General features: G+C 39.7%; 2 protein-coding genes across 4 annotated transcripts in view; one reads left to right on the top strand and one right to left on the bottom strand.

Moving 5' to 3' along the window:
* LOC140719587 (KICSTOR complex protein SZT2-like) overlaps window positions 1-20,548 on the top strand; it is a 60,078-nt gene extending 39,530 nt beyond the window's left edge. Inside the window, exons 11-19 of the mRNA XM_073034290.1 lie at window positions 2,031-2,123; window positions 3,277-3,358; window positions 4,136-4,432; window positions 9,361-9,496; window positions 11,211-11,327; window positions 12,381-12,459; window positions 15,360-15,545; window positions 16,944-17,243; window positions 20,063-20,548. Coding sequence (XP_072890391.1) covers window positions 2,031-2,123; window positions 3,277-3,358; window positions 4,136-4,432; window positions 9,361-9,496; window positions 11,211-11,327; window positions 12,381-12,459; window positions 15,360-15,545; window positions 16,944-17,243; window positions 20,063-20,548 — 1,776 coding nt within the window. The remainder of the gene's footprint in view (window positions 1-2,030; window positions 2,124-3,276; window positions 3,359-4,135; window positions 4,433-9,360; window positions 9,497-11,210; window positions 11,328-12,380; window positions 12,460-15,359; window positions 15,546-16,943; window positions 17,244-20,062) is intronic.
* The window catches only part of LOC140719661 (tyrosine--tRNA ligase, cytoplasmic-like), a 117,910-nt gene that overhangs the window by 47,667 nt on the left and 45,280 nt on the right, over window positions 1-24,963 (bottom strand). For 2 of the 3 annotated variants that reach the window (XR_012096974.1, XM_073034447.1), the window contains one exon: window positions 15,880-22,532. The exons of the other annotated variant lie outside the window; for it this stretch is intronic. Coding sequence is in view for 1 of the 2 variants with exons in the window: in XM_073034447.1 (XP_072890548.1) it covers window positions 22,529-22,532 (4 nt within the window). In the remaining variant the exon portion in view is untranslated. Of the gene's footprint in view, window positions 1-15,879; window positions 22,533-24,963 lie in introns of those variants that run through there. 3 annotated transcript variants of the gene reach the window in all.

Genomic DNA, 24,963 nt, shown 5'->3' with positions numbered 1-24,963 from the left:
CGGACTGCAGTTCATCAATATGAAGCTGGAGTTCCTCGAGCAACAAACACTTGCTGCAAATGTAGTCGCCGTGTCCCTCAATGGGGTCTACCGGTTTCCACATCTCGCAGCAGTAACACATCACCTGCTCCATGCTATATAGTTAATTTAATGTACTAGTATTAGTTATGCAAGAACGCTTTGCCCCAATACAGCTAACTATCACACTATTTAACAATACTTTTAAAGTTTTAAGTGTAAAAGGAAGCAGGACTACTTACCAATAGTGAATTTTAAAGGCTCATTGCCTACTTGTAAAGCAATTTATTAATTTATTCTTGTCCCATACTTTTGAGGTTGATTCCGGCTCTTGATAACCTACCAACAGTAAAATGTCATCCCTGTATTAAACCTTTTAAGTATTCTGCACATATCAGTGAAATCACCTCTTGCTCCGTTTTTTTTTATTAAACAAAATATACTTTATTCAAAAATAAATTATATACAATAAACCAATCGATGACTTTCAATCCTTTACAACTGTTTCCACTGCTGTCTTTACATTTTCACACTTTTCGCCACCCACGTGGCACTCTGTTATTCCATATTTACGTACACTTGTTTAGGGGTATATACCCCGCCCCCTCTACCCCTCAACTCCCGCGGGAGAAGGACCCTAGACTGTGGTCCTTCCCCACCGGGCCCCTGCGGTGGCTGCACCGAGTTTGAGTGCGTCCCTCAGCATGTACTCCTGCAGCTGAGAATGTGCCAGTCGGCAGCATTCTCCCACAGACGTCTCCTTGTGCTGGTACACCATCAGGTTTCGGGCCGACCAAAGAGCGTCTTTCGCCGAGTTGATGATCTGCCAGCAGCACCGGATGTTGGTCTCCATGTGCGTTCCCGGGAACAGCCCGTAGATCAGAGAGTCTTCTGTTATGCAGCTGCTGGGGATGAATCTCGACACTGTCCCTTCCATCCTCCTCCACACCTTCTCCGCGAACCCACAGTGTGCAAAGAGGTGGGTCACCGACTCCTCCTCACTACAGTCCTCCCGTGGGCAGAGGGGTGTGGAGACGATGTTTTAGGTGTACAGGAGGGATCGGAGTGGGAGGGCCCCTCTCACTGCCAGCCAGGCGAGGTCTTGGTGCCTGTTAGTGAGGTCTGGCGATGAGGCATTTTGTCAGATGAACTGGACGGTCTGCTCAGGGAACCACCCCACTGTGTCCATCATGTCCTTCTCCTGCAGTGCACTGCAGGCACCTCTTGCTCTGTTAAATAAATACAGGCCTAGCATGGTTAATCTTGCCACATTCGCTAAACTCACCCTTCTAAGAATCAATCACAAGCGTGTCCTTTCTTAGTTGGGGAGACGAGATTTGTTTTTCATTTGTGATCACAGCAGGTCATACCTAGTTGCAACAAGTCATTGTTACTCAAATCCTTTTGTGTTAAAGGCCAATCTACCATTTGCCTTTCTGTATATTTGTTGTACCTACATGTTAATTTTCAGTGATTCCTGTACAATGTTACATAGGTCTTCTGAACAACACTATCTTTGACTCCCACCATTTATAGAATACTTGGCCTTCCTAATTTTTCTGCAGCTTGCCCTTTCAAATCCCCTTGTTGTAAAACTAACTTCAGTTAATCTTTACTTATATGCACCATTCTCCTTTAATGTTTTTTATTAGACTGCTCATGTATGCTGCTTTCTCTTTCCTTACTGGTACTCCATTATGTTCTGGAACTTTCACAAACCTCATGTTTGCATCTTTTTTTGGTAATTATTACAACCTTTTAACATATGACCTCATTCAGCAAATCTGGAGTAACTAATCTGGAGTGCTAGGCTACAGTGACATGACAAACATGTAGCTCATTAGTTTTTACTTTAATTTATTTCTGACATGGCTCATTTGATGGTTTTTCACAATGTGAAACTAGTTTTAAAATGTAGATTTCAAAACTAAAAACTGCCAAGATAAGTTCATATTTTTCATTTAAATCTCCAGCATGTGGCAATACCTTATTTTAAATTTTTGTCTTTGCAGGACAAGTTCCTTGAGATTGGACGGCAGCATTTCAAGACAGTGCCTTCAAACCCTTATTACTTCTTTTACTGTTCTCCCACAACAAAGAAAGAGGCAAGTCTGTGGTGACCTGGCGCATGCACAATAATAGGGCATTGGTTTGGAGATTTTGAAAAAATTGTGCTAAGCTCCATATCATGATACTAACAGCAGATTAACACCGCAGTTAGTAAATTGTATTATATGGTTCCTACTACAGCCATCAGAATGAGACATGAAAGAGGCTGCGTTGTTGAGAACAAGTAGGTTCACACTGGCAGTGCTCAATGATCATAAGTTAACCAAGACTTCAATGGAAGCATTTTATTTTTACTAATAGGATTAACCTCTTAAAATAGAAGCTATTATACTGTTTTGCTTTAACTTATCCTGGAGTTTGTTTCATGGGCATGGTAATTACACTGTACTTATCCCACATGGTTATGTGTAAATTAACATCATGACTCATCCATTGGAAAGCAACACTACCTCGCAAGTCCAACATTCTTAACAACCATTTGTGTTCTTTAGAGCCTTGGATTTTAAATAGTAAAGGAGAAAGGGAAAATAACCTTCTCTAAATTTTCTGAACAACCTTGAGATATTTTACATTTAGATTAATTCTCTTCAGAGATCTAAATAGTTGTATATATGTATTGTTTATTTTTAGAAGTACTTTATACATTGTGATATTAAGTTGTTTTGGAATTTAAAAAAGGCAAACAGCACTTATTTGCATTCTTCCTCATTTATGACGTTTTCAAGAAGCTTAAATTTTGATGTCTGCTTTGCAATTGCTTTAACCCTCAGTAAAATACCCATCGTGAACAGAGGACCTTCAGAAGCATGACTGTGATGACTCCAAACAAAGGCACTGTGGTGCAGCAGTTAATACTATAAAAATATCATTCTCTATGACATCTTCAACATTCTGCAATAGGTCTCTGTGGAGAAATTTCTGTTTAGCACCTAGTTCAGTAGCTTAGCAGGGTTGGTGAACTTGGCTGTAAGGTTAAAGTGTCTTCAGGATTGGAATGCCAACTGAGCAAGTAGAAGTAATGATCCTATGGTTCTAAATCAAATAGATAGTCAGGATAGTGGCTTTAATTCAATAGCCATATATCTTCTGTGTATAGAAGTGGATATCTATGACTGATTTGACAAGAACTGTAACTGTGACTCCTGTAAAGGAGTTTTTCTAAAATGCACTTTGTCCTGAAATTTATAGGAAGAGAATTATCAGGATGAAAGACAACGAAAACAGAGTGAGGATAATGATCTTTCGGAGCTGGAGATGGCAGGGGGGGAAGGTGAGATGTTCTGAATTTTTTAATGTGTTATGGTTTCATTGCCTGTTATAAGCATCAATTTAGTTGTTTGTTTCTCACTAAGTATATTATTGAACTTGGGAATTAAGCTTATTCCAGATACTGCACACATTGTTGGTATCTATCATTTCCAGGTTGGATAAAGTATGGGTTGGATGCAAAGTGATCTGGGAGTCTCTGGTAATTCAGTGTCTATATTTGATCAATGAATTTTCATGTTCTCAAAATCGATAACCACATATATTGCATGGATTTGCAAATTCAGTGCTTGTTTGTGAGATGGGTACAGCATGCTGTTTATATATAAAGAGTGTCCTTTCAAGAAGATAAGTGAATTTGTGGTCTTGCAATTCTGTGGATCAAACTATATCTACAATTTAACTTCAGTTGAAGTTGTAAACATTTTCTATTGTGCCATGATGTTTTGTATTCCTGTGGCAGCTATCCTTGTAGGTTGGCAGGGTGAGACTTATTTGAATGTTTTGTGAGAGGGACTGGCTGAAAATTACTCATAATTGAGATAAAGTTTTTCAAGATCATCAAAAAAAAATGTTATCCATTAAAATAGTTAAGTTATAATTCATATCCAACCTGAGATTATGGTGATAAATTTTAATTCCTTGTGCCAGACTTTCTCTAAAAATATGATTTTAATACACAATTCCTGAGCTTGGTACTTAAAAACAAGCAATTGCCAATACTTATTTCAAGTAAGAACTGCTATCTAGCTTTAAAATGTTAAATATTATGTCTTTGCAGGGAGTACATCAGGATGCTGTGTAGTGACAGACAGCGATCCAGATTTAGAGGTCGAATATAGGGAAAAATCTGACAGAGAATTGCAGGATGCTGATTCGCTCTCGGATACCAATACAGTAAATAGAGATGATGATTCGTTCAGTGTTCTTGGGGGCGATTCTTTAAATGAGCAAGACTTTCCTGATCAGGAGATGCCACCATTATTTGTTCATCTTACTTGTTCCCTCAGTGGAAAAAAATGCCATGGGCCATTTTCAGTGGAGTCCATACCAGTGGAATCACTGCCCACTTGCCTTGGTAAGTAAAGAACTCAAGGTTGGAAGGAAAGTTTAAATAATAATGTCAGAAGTCATACAGCATAGAAGCCTGCCCCTTCAGTACATACCTATAGTAAGTTTATGTACCAGTTCTTGGTCTTTCTTTGCCCTGATAAGTCGTGTTCCTCTAGATAAATGCTGGTCTGTGCTTCCATCATTTTTCATGCAATGATTTGTAAATCCCAACGACCACCTTTGTTATATCCCTTCTAAACTTTTAACTCCTTAAGCATGCCTTCTGGTTATAGATGTCCCTACTAGGGAGAGAAGGTTACTACCATCTACCCTACCCTATCTATAACTTTGCACCATTTCTACTCCAAAGAAAGCAAAGCTAGCTTAACCAATCTCTCCTAACTGAGATACTCCATCCCAGGCAACATCCTAGTGAATCTCTTAGAGTGGCGCAGCTGGTGGAGGCACTGCCTCTTAGAGCCAGTAGCCTGAGTTCAACCATTGGTGCTGTCTGGGTGGTGTTTGTGTGTTCTCTAAATGGCCACATGGGTTTCCTCTAGATGTTCCAGTTTCCTTCCACATCCCAAAGATGTGTAGGTCAGTAAGTTTATAAATAGTAGGCATCTGTAAATTCCCCCACCGTGCAAGTTAATTGTGAATGATAGAATTGGGCATGAGCTGATAGAATGTAGGGAGATTAGAGTTAGTGTAAATGGGTCTTTGATTGTCAGTATGGATTTGATGGGCCGAGAGGCCTGTTTCCAAGCTTCATCTTTCTATGACTTCTCTGAACCTCCTTTAAAGAAATCACACCCTTTCCAAACTCTGGCAACCAAAAGTGCGCACAATCTCGAAATATGGTCTGACCTAATATTTCATAAGCTATACCATAACATATCTGCTCTTATACTTTATGCCACAGCTAATGAAGCCCTGCATTCCATATGTTGACTTTAGCACCTCATCTATCAGTGTTAGCACCTTCAGGCATCTTTGGATTTGTACAGTTCATTCCTTATACAACTATCTTTTATTATGTAGATCCACTCTTACTTGACCTCTCAAAGTGCATCACTACACACTTATCAAGAGTTAATTCCATACATTTTTGCTCTAGCCAATTTACCAGCTGATCTATATCTGAAACTATTCACTCTCAGTGACATTGCAGGATTTTGTGTCCTTTTGCAAATTTACTCATGACATATACAGTCATGAGGAGCATAAATAGGGTCAACATATGCAGTTATTTTTCTAGAGTTCAGAAATAGAGAACTACAGGGCATAGATTTAAGATAAGGTAGGTGGAATTAATAGGAACTTGAGCAACCTTTTCACGCTGTAGACGATGAGTACCGTAGATTCCGGATTTTAAGCCGCTACTTTTTTCCCACATTTTGAACAGCTTTGAACTTTGCGGCCTTTAAAACGGAGCGGCTAATACATGATTTTTTTCATGCCGCCTCGTAAACATTTTGCCTCATAACAGTAGACCAATAAAATTGATGAGTAGTTCACAGAGGTCCAATGAAATTGTACGATAAATCAAGTGCACTTTCACAATTAAATTATTGTAAATCAGTCATTTGTACTTACCCTCATCAACATGGAAAACACTCGAAGAAAAGCATTGTGCTGCCTTTATGGCAGTTACTTAGTTTATAATATTTTCGCTTAGTAATTCATTTTCTAGTTAAAGTTAGAAGAGTTTTAACTATATTTGTTTTCTGTACTACATCGCGGGATGCTATGACGTCACACCCGGTTTCGCCGCGTCTTGTGGGAAAAATGCCGTTTGCGATAAACGGAAAGGAGGGGGGCGAGCGGCATTAGATCTGAGCGAAACGCTGCTTTTAAATGCCGTTTGCGATAAACGGGACGGCGGAGCGAAAACGCTGCTTTTAAGTTAAAGGCGATCAATAACTTTTCCTGGTAGGCTGCAGTATATATATTTTTTACCAGTCGTTAGGAGATATTGGAATGTTGTTCAGTAAAGAAGTATACGCAACGTATATTTAAAAGTAGCTGCGTTACGGGCACGGTTCGAAAAAAAGCATTTGCGATATGTATTTGTTTTTGTTACCATATGGATTTAATTAAAAGTTAAAAAATCCTCACGTGTAATATCTTTCTGTGTAAATATCTCATATTACAACGTGGGACACCTGCAGCCTAAAATCCGGTGCAGCCTTTACAATTAAAAAATTGATTTTATTTCTAAAATTAGAGCCAGCGGCTTTTAATCAGGTGCGCTCTGTAGTCCGGAATCTACGGTATATGGAATGGGCTGCCAGAGGAGGTGTTTGAGGCAGGTACATTTAACGACATTTGGAAGGTTCTTGGACAGGTACATGGATAAAAAAAAGATTGAGGCGTATATGCTGAAAGCAGGTAGTTGGGACTTGCTTAGATGGGAATCTTACTTGGCATAGATCAGTTGTGCTTTAAGGCCTGTTTCTGTGCTGTATGATTCTTTATCTCCTGCATTCAAAGTTCAAAGTAAATTTATTATCAAAGTACATATATATCACCATATACAACCCATCAGTTTATTTTGTTATGGGAATATTCAGTGTATCTATAGAATAATAGCAATAACAGAATCAATGGAAGGCCCGCACCATCTTGGGGGTTTGGCCAGTGTGCAAAAGACAGCAAACTGTTCAAATATAAAAAGAAATAATAATAAATAAATAAGCAATAAATATTGAGAACATGAGATGAAGAGTCCGTGAAAGTGAGTCCATGGGTTGTAGGAACGCTTCAATGCTGGGGCATGAAGTTGATTTAAGTTAATCACTTTGGTTCAAGAGCCTGATGTTTGAGGGTAATAATTGTTCCTGAACCTAGTGGTTTGAATTCTGAAGCTCCTGTACAAACTTCCTGATGACAACAGTGAGAAGAGAGCTTGTCCTGGGTGGTGGGGGACCCTGACGATGAACGTTGCTTTCCTACAACAGCGTTTCATGTAGAAGTGCTCGGTGGTGGGGATGGGCTGGGCCATATCATTACTTTTAGTAGGATTTTCAGTTCAAGGGCATTGGTGTTTCCATACCAAGCTGTGATGTAGCCAGTCAATATACTCTCCACTACACATCTGTAGAAGTTTGTCAAAGTTTTAGCTGTCATGTTTAATCTCCTCAAACTCCCAAGAAAGTAGAGGAACTGCCTTGCTTTCTTCATAATTGAAAAGTTCTTAATGTATGCTACAAACCTTAAATATCCCAGTGTCAATCCCTGTGATACGCCAGTGATCACAGGTTTCCAATCACAAAAGTAACCCTCTACTGTCACAGTGCCTACTATTACTAAGCCAGTTTTGAATCTAATTTGCTTTTGATCTCAGTGGTTCTAGACTTGCATGCAGGACCTCATCAAATACCATACTAAATTCCATCAATCACATTGCTTTCATCTATATAGTAGCATCCTTGAAAAATTTGAGTAGTCCGATAGGATGTCACAACAAAGCCACCTTGATGATGTGACTCTGATCATGTCCCTCAAAACCTTTAGTACTGGCCTCTCTACCAGTAAGATTCACTGCCTTGTAGCTACCTGGCTTATCAATGCTGTTCTTCTTGACTAAAGAAACTACATTTGCTGTCCTCCAGTCAATGATGATTTAAAAGTCTGTCAGCATCCCAGCTATCTCCTCCTGTAGTAGCCTGGGATACATCTCTTCAAACCCCAGAGATTTATCCATTTTTATGCATAATGGAATTCCACCTTCTGCCTCACTTGGCTACACCTATCACCTGCCAGCTTCTACTCCTTCCCATCCTCCCCTCCTTCATATTCTGACCCCTCCTTTCCAGTCAGGGTCTTGCCCTGATATGTTGACTGTTTATTCCCCTTCATAAATGTTGCCTGACCTGCTGAGTTCCTCCAGCACTTTGTGTGTTACTCTTGATTTCCAGTTTCTGCAGAATCTCTTGTGCTTATCCATCTTTATGCCTAAGACATTTAATATCTCCTCTTTAATCGTAATATGCTCTAGAATATCATCATCTCCCTCCCTGTGTGACTTGCTTATTTCTTAATTTGTGCTTCACTTCTTGAACACCAAGCATTCCATTTTCCTGACAGCCTTCAGTCAAGGTGGTCTATGTTACCGTTATTCTAATCGCCATCCTCTTTATTTCATCCTTTCACTTTTCTCCCTATCTGTCATTTCTTCAGGATAACGTGATGCCAATGAACAGAGCTCTGACTGGAAGTCTAGATTGTCATTTGGCATAGTAATTGTGGCTCCAAGTGCTGTACAATCAGGCTATCTTGGTTGATAACTGGCCAATTCACATCATTGATTGCTTCAATGTCATATGAACAGCTGGTATAACTGTATTAGCCATTTGGTTTAATGCAAGGTTTCTTCTATTGTCCCATCTTGCAACTTAAGTATCTGATGGAAGCTGGTTGATGACAGATGAATCTCATTACTGTTATCTTGGTAAATAAAGTGGATGGTAAAAATCTGTTCTGCCGTGGGGGGGTTAGGTGGTCAGTCCAAAACTAGATTTGCAGTGAGAGGGAAAAGAGTTAGAGGACCTAAGGGTCAACTCTTTCATGCAGAGATTGGTGAGTTAATGGGACGAGCTACCAAAGGAAGTGGTTGAGGCTGTTACAATAGTATAATTTCAGAAGCACATGGAGGGGGCAGGTTTACAGAGCTATGGGGCAAGTGCAGGAAATTCAGACTAGCCGTGTGGGCACCATATTTGGCATGGACTCATTGGACTGAGGACATCTATCTGTGCTGCGTTGCCCTATGAATCTTTTTTTTTAAAAGCTGTTCACTAAGAGGAAAATGGCTGCTTTATTCTGGGGATAATGTTCAACTCCTGTTTAACCTGAAAGAATAGTTCTTGCAATTCCTTTATTTCCTCACAGTCTCTTTTTCGTTTACATTGAACAGAAAATATTTTCACTTGTTTAATTTTCTTCATTTAGGTGAAATTATCAGCTGCCTGGAGAACTTCCCAGTCAAATTGATTGATCTAGATGACCTTGTCGTCACTTTGGATATTTTTGTCTTGACTCTTCCTTTAGAGATTGAGATTATGCCCGTTGACGTGAACCACCACAGGTAAGTTGAGAGGCAAGTAGCATTTTTACCATGTTTAGTTGAAGAGTGCACAGTGAAACGAGTTGGTGAGTTCTCTGAGTATTTGTGAGGGCAGTTGGAATGTCCGCTTAATGTTCCAATCAAAGTGTTCATTTGTAATTGTAAACAATGGTTTCTAGAGGACTTCCATTTCCATGGATTTGGCTAACACTAAACAAACAACAATCTCTTTGACCCCCCCCCCCCCCCAAATCATCAGGCAGGGGGTACTGAGGCATTAGGACAAACACTGTAAAGGTGGGAAACAGCTATTTTGCTCTTCTTCCCCCCTCCCCAATCATAAGACTACTGAACTCCCTGCCTGAACCCAGGTCTCAGCATGTCTGAAGTGCTAGTAGCATTATGCGGTTGACTTTTTAACTTGTATATGCACCTTATTAGTACTTGTGGTGATATTTCTTCATGTTATGTATGTGAGTTATATATACAGTGTTGTGCACCTTGCTCTCATTTAGCAATATATATGTGCATGGTTGAATGAGGCCAAACTTGAACAATTGAATAAAAATTTTAAAATGCAGATGCCAGAAATTTAAAACAAAAAAAAAAGAAAATGTGGGAAAACCGAATACTCAGCAGGTTAGGTTGCATCTGTGGGGAAAGAAACAGGTGACATTTCAGGTTGGAGAATGTTCTGATGAAGGGTCTTTAACATGAAATGTTTACTTAGCAATACTTAGCACTAATGTTACCAACTATCGCTTGTGGGGTGGCATGGTAGCAGTTAGTGTAACGCTCTTACAGTACCAGCAACTTGGGTTCAATTCCAGCTGCTGCCAGGAGTTTATATGTTCTCCACAAGAGTCCTGCGGATGCCCCACTTTTGTCCCAAGTTCCAAAGACACTTCGGGTTAGTAGATTACTTGGTCTCATGAGTGTGTTCGGGCAGTGCAGGCTCATTGGGTTGGAAGGGCCAGTTGCTGTGCTGTATCTCTAGATAAGTAATTTTTTTAAAAAAGCCCTGAGCAAACATACAGGGTGCTTTAACACAGATTTAAACAAATTAGAATGCAATGGCAAGAGTGCCCTAAACAGTGAATATTCTGCAAAACATCTTTATGGTGACTATACCCAACTTCAGTGCTCCTCAGCACATAGTCTTATGCCTTTGAGTTTACCAGTTTGCTGCACTTGGTCAAAGACTTGTGGCCTCCCTGAAAATCTATTTCCAGTCTGTTGCTGGTCCCTGTGTAATGTGCATTTTGTTCAAGATTTCTTCAGATAGGAATTCATAGACAAGATTCAGTGAATTTCTGAAAAATACTTTTACTGTCTAACTTGTCATTTTAAAAAGTACTTTTGTGTAACATTTATTTTTTCAAATTTGCTATTACCTTTAATTTGTATATTTTAGCTAATATTTGTCTAAGCAGGAAAAGACCCCCGAGTTACATAAGTTACATCTATTTCGAGGCCACTCTAACCAGAAGCTAACAAAACAATTGTGCCATCTGTATAGATTGTGTTCTTGGGCGTGTTGAAATAAGTGGAAATCCATTTTTTAGCCAAACAAGACATGGTTGAATATGGAGTTATTTGAGACATGAACAGATGTCTGTCTGCGATGTTCAATTTCAGGCTACGTTGACTTCCTTGTACTTTTCCCAAGGACAGCTGTGCTATTGCAGATTAATTTGTGTATGTAATTCTTTGTAAATATATTCACTTTCCCTAGGTACACATCGGAAAGCAGCAGTTCCATGAACCGATCTCCAGGACAACCATCATCTTATCGATCTGATGAAGAGTTAATGCAAAATATAGACCGACTTGCCTCTACCACAGATGAGAGGTGCAGTCTTCTGAGAAATTAATTAAAATAAGTTAATCTAATGTATTTGCTTCTAATATATAATCAGAGTTTACATCATTTATTTTAATTTTGAATGATCAAAAACAATTTCAAAAATAATTATCTTAAATCAATGTACTCAAAAACTAAACTAAACTGCAATATGAAACTTATTTATGAAAATCCTTTGCTTGTGTTGTATCCTGATCAGGCTGAAAGAATTTCAATTCAAATTACTGCAAATGCAGAAAGTCTGAAATAAAAATACGAAGTACTGTAAATACTTAACAGGTCAGGTGTTAGTTGAAGAAGTAATGTTGAAAGGACCTGAAAATTAACTCTTTTTCCTTCCGCATAGATTGTGCCTGACCAGTTGAGCAGTTCCAGCGATTTCTGTTTTTGCTTTGTGCTTCCAGATCAATAAGAAGCTTCATATAAATACACATTCTTAAAGTATCAGTTCTTTCAGCAGCCAATCTTGACATTTAGTACTAGAACGTTATTAGAATCTCCAATGTTTCCAAGATTCAAAGTACATTTATTATCAAAGCGAGGAACCTGAAAGAACCCAATTTTAAAAAAAAGACCAACCCCAATGCGCACAGAGATAGAAAAAAATCGAAACAAATCATGCAAGCAATAGAAGCAAGCAACAACGGCATTCCGAACCAAACTGAGCCCATAAATCCAAATCGTTGGATCAGCCTAGGGTAGGCCCAAAGCCTCAGTATTTGGTTCATCATATTAGCAGGGAAATCACCGCCTTATTTCATAAAACCATTTATTCGGCCTTCATTGCCTCTAAACCAAAACCATGAAGCTTTGAACTTGCTGAACCAGCCTTTGTTTTTATTTCAAATTTTCATCATCTGCAGTTTTTGCTTTTTGAGACTATGGACTTTTGAGTGCTTGAACAGGGGATCTTCACCTGCATTTAAAGGATTTATTTTAAATGATTTCTGTCCACACAGAATGGACACTATATATTTATCTTATTTCTGAGATTAGGTGAATTGTCTCTGTCTCTTTGTGCTGTATGTTGCTATATTTCAGGATTACAGAGGCTTTATGTGATCCACTTTCCAAGCTGCCACCTTTGCACAAACAAGCTGTCCTTGCTACAATGGATGAGGTAATGTCATAGAGATCAATGTATTGGAAACAACATTTTTTTAGCATTTTTTAGAAGGTAGAATGGCTACTTTAATTTTTTCTACTGCCACTGCATAGACAATGTTTGATTTCAAAGCAATGATTTTCAAATAAGTTAGCAAAATTTCTGTGAAACATTCTCCATCCAATTGCTTTAACTGTATGGCATTGATTGAAGGAGTTCTAGTGTTTTCCATCTTGTCTAGGCAAACCAATATAAAAAGAAAAAAATATAGATGAACTAGAAAACAACAAGGATGTAAAGGAGACACAGATTATGCAGTTGATGGGAATCTTGAGCAATACTCACAAAATGCTGGAGGAACTTAGTGGGTCAGGCGACATCTATTGAGGGAAATGACCCTTCAATAGGACTGGAAAGGAAGAGGCTAATTCTGCCCCCTGTCCTTTCCAATCCTGATGAGGGGTCTCGGCCCAAAGCATCAAATAGTCATAACCTTCCCTAGATGCTGCCCAATCTGCTGAGTTCCTTCAGCATTCTGTATGGGGCTCGTGGATGTGAAAGAGGCAGTTTGTCCCACTGAGTCATAGCCTCTGCTGTAAAATAATATCCTTGCTTATTAATCTTGCCATTGTGCATTTGTAACAATTAATACTTTCAATAGAGGGAATATTCCCTAACCTTACTTACAACACACACAAAATGCTGGAGAAACTCAGCAGGCCAGGCAGCTTCTATGGAAAAAAAGTACAGTTGACGTTTTTGGCCGAAACCCTTCTGCAGGATGGACCTCACTAAACCTCCTAACCTCACTTAAGCAAAATTGTAAATTGCATTGAGCTGAAGGAACTTTAAAGTGGGGTAGCTTAAGGCTTAGTTGAAGAATTTAATATTAGAACATTTACATTAGAACAGGACAAATGGTTAAGATGAAGGTTACATTACTGAACAACCCTGGTCTGCCCATTAAGCAAAATAATTTCTTAGCTTCAGGTTGACTTCATTTCCTGCTTTTTCCTATATCTGGTAATTTTATCTACTGAATAATCATAGATAATAGAGTTTTGAAAACAGTTATTGAATAAGAACTCATAGTCTTTGTAGATGGAAAATATCTCAGCCCTAAATGGCTGAATCTTTATCTTGAGGCTAGTGAAAACAGTTTTTCAACAAGCTGTCTTGCTGTGCCTTGAAAATAATTCCATGATTCTCATTTTACTAAAAGGTAGAAAATTTCAGTAAAATATTATTGGCTAGCTTACCATCATATTTTATCTTTTCTCTCCTTGTTTATTTTTTTACTTTCCTTCTGTTGGTTTTTCAAACCTTCCCAATCCTCAAACTTCCCACTAATTTTTGCTATATTTTATGCCCTCTCTTTTGCTTTTTAGGTATCTTTAACTTCCTGTGTCAGCCACGGTTTTCTCATCCTCCCTTTAAAATACTACTTAGCCTTTGGGATGTGTCTTTTCTGCATCTTCTGAATTGCTCCCTGAAAATCCAGCCATTGCTATTCCTTGTCACCCCTGCTAGTATCCCCTTCTAATCAACTTTGGCCAGCTCCTCTCTCATGTCTCTGTAGTTCCCTTTGCTGCACTGCCATACTGATACATCTGATTTTATCCTCGCCCTTTTAAACTGCAGGGTGAATTCTAGCATATTTATGAAATGTGCCTCCTAAGGATTTCTTTACTTTAAACCTCCAAACAGAGCTGGTTCACCCAATCTAGGATTGCCTTTTCCCTATTGGGTTCAACCACAAGCTGCTCTAAAAAGCTATCTTGTAGCTATTCTACAAATTCCCTCCCTTGGGATCGTAGCACCAATATTATTTTCTCAAACTACCTGCATATTGAAATCCTACATGACAATCATAACCTTGCCTTTTTGACATGCCTTTTCTGTCTCCCATTGTCATGTGTTATCCTACCTCCTGGCTGCTGTTCAGAGAGCTTTAGATAGCTCTCATCAGGGTCTTTTTACTTAACTTTATTGACAAGGATGGTATATCTTCCTGTACTCTAAGGGTTTGATTCATTTTTTACCAACAGAGCCACCCCATCCCCGCTGCCTACCTACATCCTTTCAGTACAAGGTATATCTTTTAATGTTAAATTCCCAAATATAATCTTCTTTCAGCTGTGGCTCACTGATGCCCACAATGCCATACCTGCCAATCTCTAGCTGTGCTACAAGATCATCGACCTTATTCCACATACGCCATGCATTCAAATATAACACTTTCAGTGTCATATTCATCACCCTTTTAAATTTTGCCCCCACGTTACACTTATCCCACTGTCTGCAATTTTGCCCTATCATCTGCCTATTCTTCCTCACAGTGTCACCACACACACTTGTATACCAACTGCCCCATCCTAATTTGGCAGGTGGATGTGTGCGGTATATGGATTTTAAATTAGTTTAACACTCTCCAGCAGCTCAGGTAAACATGCCTGCAGGGCTATTAGTTACTCTGTAGTTCAGGTGCAACCCATTCTTTTCGTATAGGTTGTGCCTTCCTCAGAACAGATCTTAATGATTCCCCACAATTTCTAGTACATATTTTTTCTCTTCTGCTGTGAAGATGGAAATAAAATATTTCTTTATTTATTCCTGCCATTTCGTATTTCCCAGTACAATTTTTCATAGGGAACCAAATTTACCTTGAAAGTTTTATTTTTATAATTATTAAGAAATGAAATAGGTTTTGCTGTATCTAGCCAGCTATTTTGAAGTATATTATTTGTGAATTTATGACTTCAGTTACGTATCAACTTCATTTTTTCATTAAAGATAAAGTGTGACAGATTGCTTTCTGGCTTTATATTTATATAGTCTTAAGAGTTAAAGTACATGGATTTCATAAAGTTTGTTTATTGTTCTCTTACTTATTCTAAAATCCATCTCTTCTTTAGATTCATTGGCTCCTGGAAGATGAAATAGTATCAGCACTGCGCCATTCAACAAATATTACCTTAGCTATCCTACAGAAAGTATCGGATCATGTGTCCAGGTCAAAGGGCAGGCCACGATGTCATAGTGAAGTTGTTCCTTTACAATTTGTTTTTGGTCCGGAGCAATCACTGGAGAAGTTCAAAGAGGTGTGCAGAATTGTTAGGATAAGATGTCAAGTAGTTTGTTAATTTTAAAGAGAATTGACCAAAAGAAACCTAGTCCAAGTATTACTAATGTTCTACATACACACTTGCCAAAGAGTGGGAAATTGAGTTAGTGAGACACAATTTACACATTTTCAGACAGCTTAGGGTTAGCAGAAATTTTAAAACCCGTAAGTTAAAAAAATCTGGTTAATAATTAGCTGTTACGTGCACACCCTTCCTCAGAATAGCTCTTAAAATCGCCCATGAGGAAAATTCTCTTGTTGTAGCGGTGTGCTACGCGCAGCGCTGAAATTACGACACGGAGTCGGTAAACTGCAACCACGGAATCAGTTTATTTCACCTACACAGTCTTGCTTAAAAGCCTGTCTCCCCCCACTCGAAACTTGGAGAGGCACGTAACTGAAACTCCCTGAGGCTATGTATCTTTGTCTCTGGCTCTGGCTAATTGTCAGCCGGTTCGAGTGTGCTAGTAATTGGGTCGCCACATTGTATTAATAACAAACAGGCAGTTACAGTGTCATTAAGTTGTACAGCACAGAAGTGGATGTTTTGACCCATTAGGTTCATGCTGTCCATCAAATACCAAGTTTCACTAGTTCCATTTTGTTCTCCTCACATTCTCATCAAGTCCTTTCCAGATTTTATCACCAACCTACATTGGACTGACCAGTTAACCTACTTGCTATTCTACACATCTTTGGGATATCTGAGTGAAATAGAACACCAGGAGGAAGCAGACTAGACATAGTAAGAAAGTGATAGAGACTGCAAAGGATGTTCAGACGGATCTGGAGTTTGAAGCATTAACTCCAATAACTGGCTCACAGTGTCACCCCTTCCAATTGAAGTCTTTCTTGATGAAAACAGAATTCATACTAAAACATTGCCTGCATTTATTTTAATTGTCCTATGCAGAAATTCATCTTCCCCTTTAAAAAAAACTACGAGTCTTTTACACAATCACAAAGAAGTAAGCAGGAAGAAATCCTTGCTATTCCTGCCTTGTCAAGATCTATCCAGAGTCTTGACTTCATTCCACCTTTCTTTCTTGATTTTTAGTGACTACCATTCAATTATTTCTGTACTAATCGTATGTAATGTAATATTCTGTGCAACACACAGTAAAAGGGCAGACAATTCCAATATGCTTGTGGACAAAACTATTAATTAAAATAACAGTTAAAAAGGTAAAAATTATTGTTTGTATTCAAATCACAATTTATTGTAAATTTTCAGGATTAGAAGCAAGATAATATGAGTAAATAGCCTAATTATCGGACATGGTACTGGAGGAGATGAAAATAGGCAGACAGGACTTGATAATTTACCTTTGTTATGCCTTTGTTTTAACTGTTCTTTCTGTGTTTTCATTTTCAGGAATTTAAGCGCATGAATCTTTCAGGGTATCTCCTCAATGAGGAAGCAAACAACTTTTACTATTTATCCGTGAGTCGTCTGCGTGCACAGAGGGTGGGCATCGGACGAAAACTTTCCCCAGAACCCCAACAGCAAAGTCTAGAGAGTGAGTGCACGGCTGTGACAATGACATGTGATGAGAGTATCGATGCCGAGGTAGCCTTGATCTGCCATCAACCCCAGGAAGGTTGGACTAAACAAATGGAAGTAGCCAGAGCATCGTCTGTGACTGAGGGAGAAAAGACTGAAGAGAAGTCACAGGTAATATTTGAGATGGTTTCCTGGTTGAGAGTTTAGTTTATCAAAATAATGATCATCAGTAATATTTTTCTGTCTACTTGATCACTGTAGAAGTGAACTTCTGCAGCGATGAAGTTTTGTAACTGCTGTCGTAATTAGATTCATGTCCGATTAGATTTCAGATATAATTGTAATGTCTTAGGAATGAAATGAACAGCATGTTTTCATCTTTAAAAAATGTTCTTTATTTAAAGCTCGTTTTCAATTTGCTTTCAAAGTGCACAGTGTGCAGTGGTGTCAAAGGTGATAATGTATATTAGTGATAAACAGGGATTTGTGCCTGGTATGCAAGAATATTTCAAGACCAGAACATAGAACAAATGAGTCGTCCGACCATATATTTGAAATATTTCGGAATGGCAGCCCGATTGCCCCAAGAACATAGAATTTCGGTCAAGCCAACATTGAAGAAAGTACTCTACAGACCTAAAGAACAAACCAAGCTATTGGACAAGTCCAGTGTGGTCTGTAAAATCTAACTTCGGGACTGCAGCAAATATTAACGTTGGCCAAACAGGGAGAAAACTATCCACAAGGATCCATGAACATCAACTGGCTATTAAGCGGCATGACCAACTTTCCCTAGTCTCTACCCGTGAAATTCAAGAGGGGCACACATTCAACTGGGCATCAGTGAAAGTCATGGCAGCGTGCAGGAGAATTCCTAGAATCGTAGTTTTCCACAAACAATTCCATAATCAGACATGTAGTCTTTGATCCCATTTATAGGCCAATGTAGGCAAAATTCCAGACAACGCACAGAGTTCACCTTTTAACTAATCAGTGACGAGACCCCCCTTCCTACATCACAATTGTGTTTCGCTAATGATGACCAGTCAACAGATTGATAAGTATATAAAGGCCAAGCATTCAGAGGGCATACCACAAGTGAACAGCACACTGAGGTTGCCCCCTTATATGGTAATGAAACGTTTGCAAATGGATTGCCAAGATCAGAGAACAACTCCAACTCAACCCAACCATATAACAATACAACACAGGAACCGACCCTATGGCACTACTACATCTATGCTAAACACAAAGACAAAATAAACTAATCCCATATGACCGGAAATAAACTAATTCCTTCCATTCCTGTTTGTTCATGTACCTGTCAAAATGCCTCTTAAATGCTGCTGTCATATCTGTTTCCACCACCTCTCATGACAAGCATTTGATGCACCGGCCTCTCACTGTGTAAATAATACAAAACTTGCCTCATAAATGTGCTTTTAATTTCCCACTCTCATTTTTTAAACTTGTACCTCTAGTATTTTACCTGAGTAAAAGATTGATCATCTACCCTATTTATGCCTCTCATAATTTTATGTATGTGTATCTGGTCACCCTTCAGCCTCCAGTGTTCCAGAGAAAACAATCCCAAGTTTGTTCAAGCTCTCCTTATAGATAATCTATTAATCCAAATAACATCCTGGTGAACCTCTTCTGCAGCCTCTCCAAGGTTCACATCCTTGCTGCAATGTAGTGACCAGAATAGCACACACGATGCGACTTCACCAAAGTTTTTATAGAGCTACAGCTTGACATGCCAGCTTTCCTAACTCTGTGTCCCAACTGATGAAGGCAAATTTGCCATATGCCTTCTTTACCATCCTAACTACTTATTTTGCCACTTTCAGGGAGTTTTGGCCAAGCAGTGCTTCTGAGGGTCCTTGCCATTTATTATATAATTTCATCTGACATTTGACCTCTGAAATTAAATTCCATCTAATATTTCTCTGACTATATTCCCAATTGATATCTATCATGCTGAATCTTTGATAACTTTACTCATTACCCACAACTCCAATTTTTGTGTTGTCTTCAAACTTGTCAATCAGTTCAACTATATTTTCATTAAAATCATTTATATTGCAAACAGTAAAGATACCAAAACTATTTTGCAGTGATCAGTACTGAGACCTTTGTTGTTTGTGATATATTACTTTCCTCCAAGTCTACTCTCTGATTTCTTTGTCAAATTTAGTAAAAGTCCATCATCAATCTTTCTCACCACCTTAAAAAAACCTTGATCAAGTTTGTAATACCTGACTTCCCTTGCACAAAGCTGTGCTGATTATCCTTGTAATTCTATACTTTGCCAAATGGTAGATTTCAGCAGTTTTTTTCCCGGAGTGAGTAGGCAAAATTTGGGGAAAAAGTTATGGTTTTGGCCAGTACGTATGAGTTTATAAACTTTTAAAATGGTTATGGATGAGTATCAGATATTATCCCCCTTTTTTTGGTATATTGAAATAAGAAATCTCATGGTCATTAACATGAGTAAGTCTGCAGTTGCTGGAAATCCAAAGCCACACACACAAAATCATAGATGAACTCAGCAGGTCAGGCAGCATCTATGGATATCAATAGATTTGGGCTAAGACCTTTCTTCAGGACTGTGAAGGAAGGGGGATGGTGCCTGGATAAAAAGGTGGGGGGAAGGGGAAGAGGCTATCTGGGAAGTGATACGTGAAGCCAAGTGACCTCACGATCATTATTCTTCTGGGACTCATTTTGGCTGAGAGCTGGGAAGGAACTTCCTGGATTCCTTATCCTTAAAATGGCCTGGGATACTTCCGTTCTCTCCATATGTTTGGTTGTTCTAGCAAATTTAGATGGCTGCTGCTGGGTAAAAGGTTTTATGATGTATAGTTGAACCGTAACTGTACAGGGCAAGTTTGATGGGCGCGATGATCCTTTCAATTCTGTCAGTTCCGGTTGCTAATGGATGGTACCTTGGCTTAATCATGGTTCTTGCCTTGTGGTCTCTTCTACAGATCTTAGCAGAGGAAAGCAAACTAATAGCTGAGAGAATAGTAGTACCAACAGCAACTGACGGAGCATGTCTCGCATCATCTGAACTACCGGAGGAAAACATGGATGGAAAAGCCTGTCTCTCTGTCACACAACCTGACCAACAGGATCAAGCATTTACAGTGATCAAACCTGAGGGAATCCTCAGCAGCATGCCCCTCCTACAGTCAAGCCCAATGCCTGAGAAAATTCAACTCTCAAATCCACCATCGCAGATGTCTTCTGCTGTGAATCTCGTTGAGTCTGTGCAGTCCATAATACCTGGTAGCGCAGGTATGTCATTCTTTTCACCTAGCTCCTTGTGTAAACTTGGTAGGCATAATACAAGAATGTTAAGTTGCAATGGAGGCTGTTACAGATCGAATCGCGGTGTTGACTTACTCTCAGTCAGCGAGATGAACACCCAGATTTGGCATTGGTCTCTTATTGTCACGTGTACCAAGATATAGTGAAAATCTTGTCTTGCATTCTGTTACACAGTGCATTATAAATTATTATGCATTATTATTAAATTATTATATAATTAAATTATTATTAAAGAAAGTGCAGTGCAGGTAAATAACAGAGAGTAAGATCATAACGAGGTAGAATGTGAAGTCAAGAGACAATTTCATCGTACTAGGGAACTACTTAATAGTCTTATAATAACAGGGTAGAATCTGTATTTATGCCTGGTGTCATGTGCTTGCAGGCTTGTGTATCTTCTGCCCAATGAAAGAGAGAAGAGAGAATGATTGGAATGTGTGGTGCTCCTTGATTACACTAGATGCTTCACTAAGGTAGTGAGAAGCAGACAGAGTCCATGGAGGGGAGACTGGTTTCTGTGAAGTGTCCACAGCTCTAGGCCATACCAAGCCATTATGCCTCCAGAAATGTGCATTGATAAAAATTGGCAAGGGTTGATGGGGAGATGCCAGGTTTCATTCTGAGGATGTTGGTGAGGTCTCTTGACTGAGGGATCTATTGAGGAAAAGCCTTGTTACTAGTGACACATGGAAGAGGAAGCTTGAATGTCTCATCATGAGCATTATTATGTACTGTCCCGTATGACATGGGCAATCATGGCCCATGATTGTTCTTGAGAAAGTTTTCTACAGAAGTGGTTTGCCAGTGCCTTCTTCTGGGCAGTGTCTTTACAAGACAGATTACCCCAGCCATTATCAATGCTGTTCAGAGATGGTCTGCCTGGCGTCAGTGCTCGCGTAACCAGGACTTGCAATATGCACCAGCTGCTCGTACGATTATCCACCATCTGCTTCCATGGCTTCAAGTGACCATGATCAGGTGTGCTAAGCAGATGCTGCACCCTACCCAAGGGTGCCCTGCATGTTAGGGGAGGGAAGGAGCGCCTTACATCTCCTTTGGTTCAGACGTATCTCCACCCCGCCGCCTACTGAGTGTCGGTGTTTCCATTATCACCGACTTGAGCTCATATTCTGGAGCATAGGAGGTGAGGATGACCTTATGGAGGTATATAAAACCATGAGTAGCTCAGTCTTTTTTCCAGGGTAGGGGAATCTAAAATGAGAGGGCATAGATTCAAGATGAGCGAAAAGTTTTAATGAGCAGCTGAGGGGCAAGTTCTCCACAGAAGGTGGTAGGTCTATAGAAGAAGCTGCCAGTGGAAGTGGTAGAGGTGGGAATAATTACAGCATGTAAAAGAGATACAGCTACATGGATAGGAAAGATTTAGAGGGATTTGGACAAACGCAGGCAAATGTGACCAGCTCAGGTAGACATCTTGGTCAGTGTGGATGAATGTAGCCTAAGGGCTTGTTTCTGTGCTCTATAACTCTATTATCTGTGAGTTTTGTGGGATTTCGGACTAATGTCACAAAAACATTTAATATTCTACTGTCAAGATGAATCCACACTCAGGTTGGAGGAACACCACCTTATATACTGGCTGGGTAGCCTCCAACCTGATGGCATGAACATTGACTTCTCTAACTTCCGTTAATGCCCCTCCTCCCCTTCTTACCCCATCCCTGACATATTGTTTTTTTTCTCTCTCTCTGCCCATCACCCTGCCTGTTCTCCATCTCCCTCTGGTGCTGCCCCCCCCCCCTTTCTTTCTCCTGAGGCCTCCCGTCCTATGATCCTTTCCCTTCTCCAGCTCTGTATCACTTTTGCCAATCACCTTTCCAGCTCTTAGCTTCATCCCATCCCCTCCGGTCTTCTCCTATCATTTTGCATTTCCCCCTCCCCCCACTACTTTCAAATCTCTTAGTATCTCTCCTTTCAGTTAGTCCTGACGAAGGGTCTCGGCCCGAAACGTTGACAGTGCTTCTCCTTATAGATGCTGCCTGGCCTGCTGTGTTCCACCAGCATTTTGTGTGTGTTGTTTGAATTTCCAGCATCTGCAGATTTCCTCGTGTTTTTTCATTGATATTCCATTGGCTCCTGAGTATTTGAGTAGTAGATATCCATTATCTGGAAAAATTAAGTAACAATGTTGTTGCAGGGTTTTGAAGGTGGGAATTCAGGAGGTAGCTTTTATTTTAAAGTAACTCTCGCTTCGGCTAATGGCTTAATATAGAGGATGATAGTCCCCTGGCCCGGCTAAACTGAAGGAATCTCATTTGGGTGGATGCTGCATGATGTGTCCCCTGTTACAAATCAGTACACAATATGTGATTAAATGATTGAGTTTTATAATTCTTAATTTGATTAAATGGTTAGTAAAGAAAACAACAAAAGAAAAAGGGCCCATTCTAAAAACAGTCTAACGCACAATGTTGAAGCTCACTGATAAGCCGTTCATCTACTATTGACCTTCTCCGATTGTCACTGACTTTCAGACCCTGGCTCCAAGTCCACTCAGTCCGGCGGTCCACCAACTCTCTCCATTCGCGTCTTCTCTGCTCATCTCTCCCCAACAAAAGACTACGAATTCCCAGCTCCCAGACACATAAGAAAGAACAACATCCGCTCATTGGCTAACATGCTCCGTTATCCCTAGTCATAACCCAAACATTGCTGCTACAGAGAAACCATTACCTTAGCAGTGGAACATTACAGAGAGCCCATAACATTAGCAGTGAAACTTTACAGCATGTTACATTAAAATGACTTTTTTTCTTAAAATGCGGAAATGCGTTTGCTGGACATCTACCTTGGTTAGGTAATGTATAAATAAACTTTTCATAATCCAGCGTTGTATCAGATAAATGCCATGTACTAATTTTCAGGATTTGCTGCAGTCCCTTTTATTCTAGTGGATAATTGCTATTTCTTGTGTGGTTGATATTATTGTTCTCCATCCCTGGCTAGCAACAGCTGTCTGTCACTTGAACTTCTGCTCTTTGCTGAGAGAGTTTTGGGAATTTGTGAGCAATTATATTTATGAACTGTCAGCCAGAGGAAAACATGATGTGGAATTATCCTTCTCCGACTTCTGCCCTTCCAAATTTTGTTTACTTTTCCCTTTATAGAATCCTTGACCCTGTCTTTTATCTCTACTCATAGGTTATTGCAAGCACAGACCAAGCAGAGTACAGAGTGTGGTCTCCAGTCAGGGCAGCTTGGATTCAGATCTTTTAGGTGAGAAACATTTTTCTGACACCCTTACTTTTAAACCACAAATATTCTGTTTCATTACAACCTGTGCATAGTGGAAGATGATGGTAAATATTGATGCTACACTACAGATAGTGATACTTCTTATTAACTTGCATTATCTCCATCTTGGGGTAATAGATTGATGGATTTGTAAATTGGTTTGTTATTGTCATATGTACTGGGGTTTGGGGGAAAAACCATTTATGCAGATCAATTCATTACAGCTGTACACTGAGGAAGTATGAGGTATAACAGAGTATAGGATGAAGTGTTACCATTACAGAAGAAGTGCAGGGCAAGGAGACGGTAAGGTGCAAGGCCACAACGAGTTAGATTGTGAGGTTGAGAGTATATTTTATGTTAGGGAGCCATTCAGTAATCATATAACAGCAGGATAGAAACTGTCCTTGAGCCTGGTGTCATATGCTTTCAATCTTTTGTATCTCCTGCTTGACAGGAGAGAAGAGAGAATGTCTGGGGGTGGGTGGTGTATTTGATTATGGTGAGAAATACAGACAAGAGTCCTTGGAGGGGAGGCTGGTTTCTGTAATGTGCTGAGGTATTAGCAGAGTACCAAGCCATGATGCATTTGAACAGGATGCTTTCTGTAGGGCATCAATTAAAAATTGGTAAGGGTAAATGGGGACACGTCAAGTTTCTGTAGACACTTGAAGAAATAGAGCTCTTGGTCAGCTTTCCAGGCTGTGGCATCAATGTGGTTGGACCAGAACAGGCTACTGGTGATGTTCTTTTCAAAAAACCTGAAGCTCTCAACCCTCTCTACATCAGTACTATTGATGTAAAGCGGAGCATGCGCACCTCCCCATTCCTGAAGTCAACGAGCAGCTCTTTAGTGTTGCTAACATCGAGGGAAAAGTTAAGGTCATGACACCGTACCACTAGGCTTTCTGTCTCCGTCCTGTACTCTAACAAATCATTGTTTGAGATATAGTCCACTGTGGTGGTATCATCTGTATCTTGTAAATGGAGCTGGAGCAGATTTAGCCTGGCAGTCATGAGTGTACTGATTACGGTCTCTTGGTCATGAAGTCAATGATCCATTTGTAAAGGGAGGTATTGAGTCCCAGGAGTTAGGAGATGAGTTTGCTTGGAATGACAGTATTGAAGGTGGAGCTGTAATCAGTAAAAAGTAATCGGTGTCCACATGCTCTAGAACTGCTGTAGAGCGAGGGAGATGGCATCTGCCATAGGCCTGTTTTGTCAGTAGGTTGAATTACAAAGTTGTCTGAGAGGGTGGAGTTTATACATGCCACATCTAGTCTTTTGAAACACTTCAGAATGG

The sequence above is a fragment of the Hemitrygon akajei genome, chromosome 32, assembly GCF_048418815.1.
Source record: "Hemitrygon akajei chromosome 32, sHemAka1.3, whole genome shotgun sequence".
In the NCBI taxonomy this organism is placed as follows: Eukaryota; Metazoa; Chordata; class Chondrichthyes; order Myliobatiformes; family Dasyatidae; genus Hemitrygon; species Hemitrygon akajei.
This window is presented reverse-complemented; position numbering and strand designations above follow the sequence as displayed.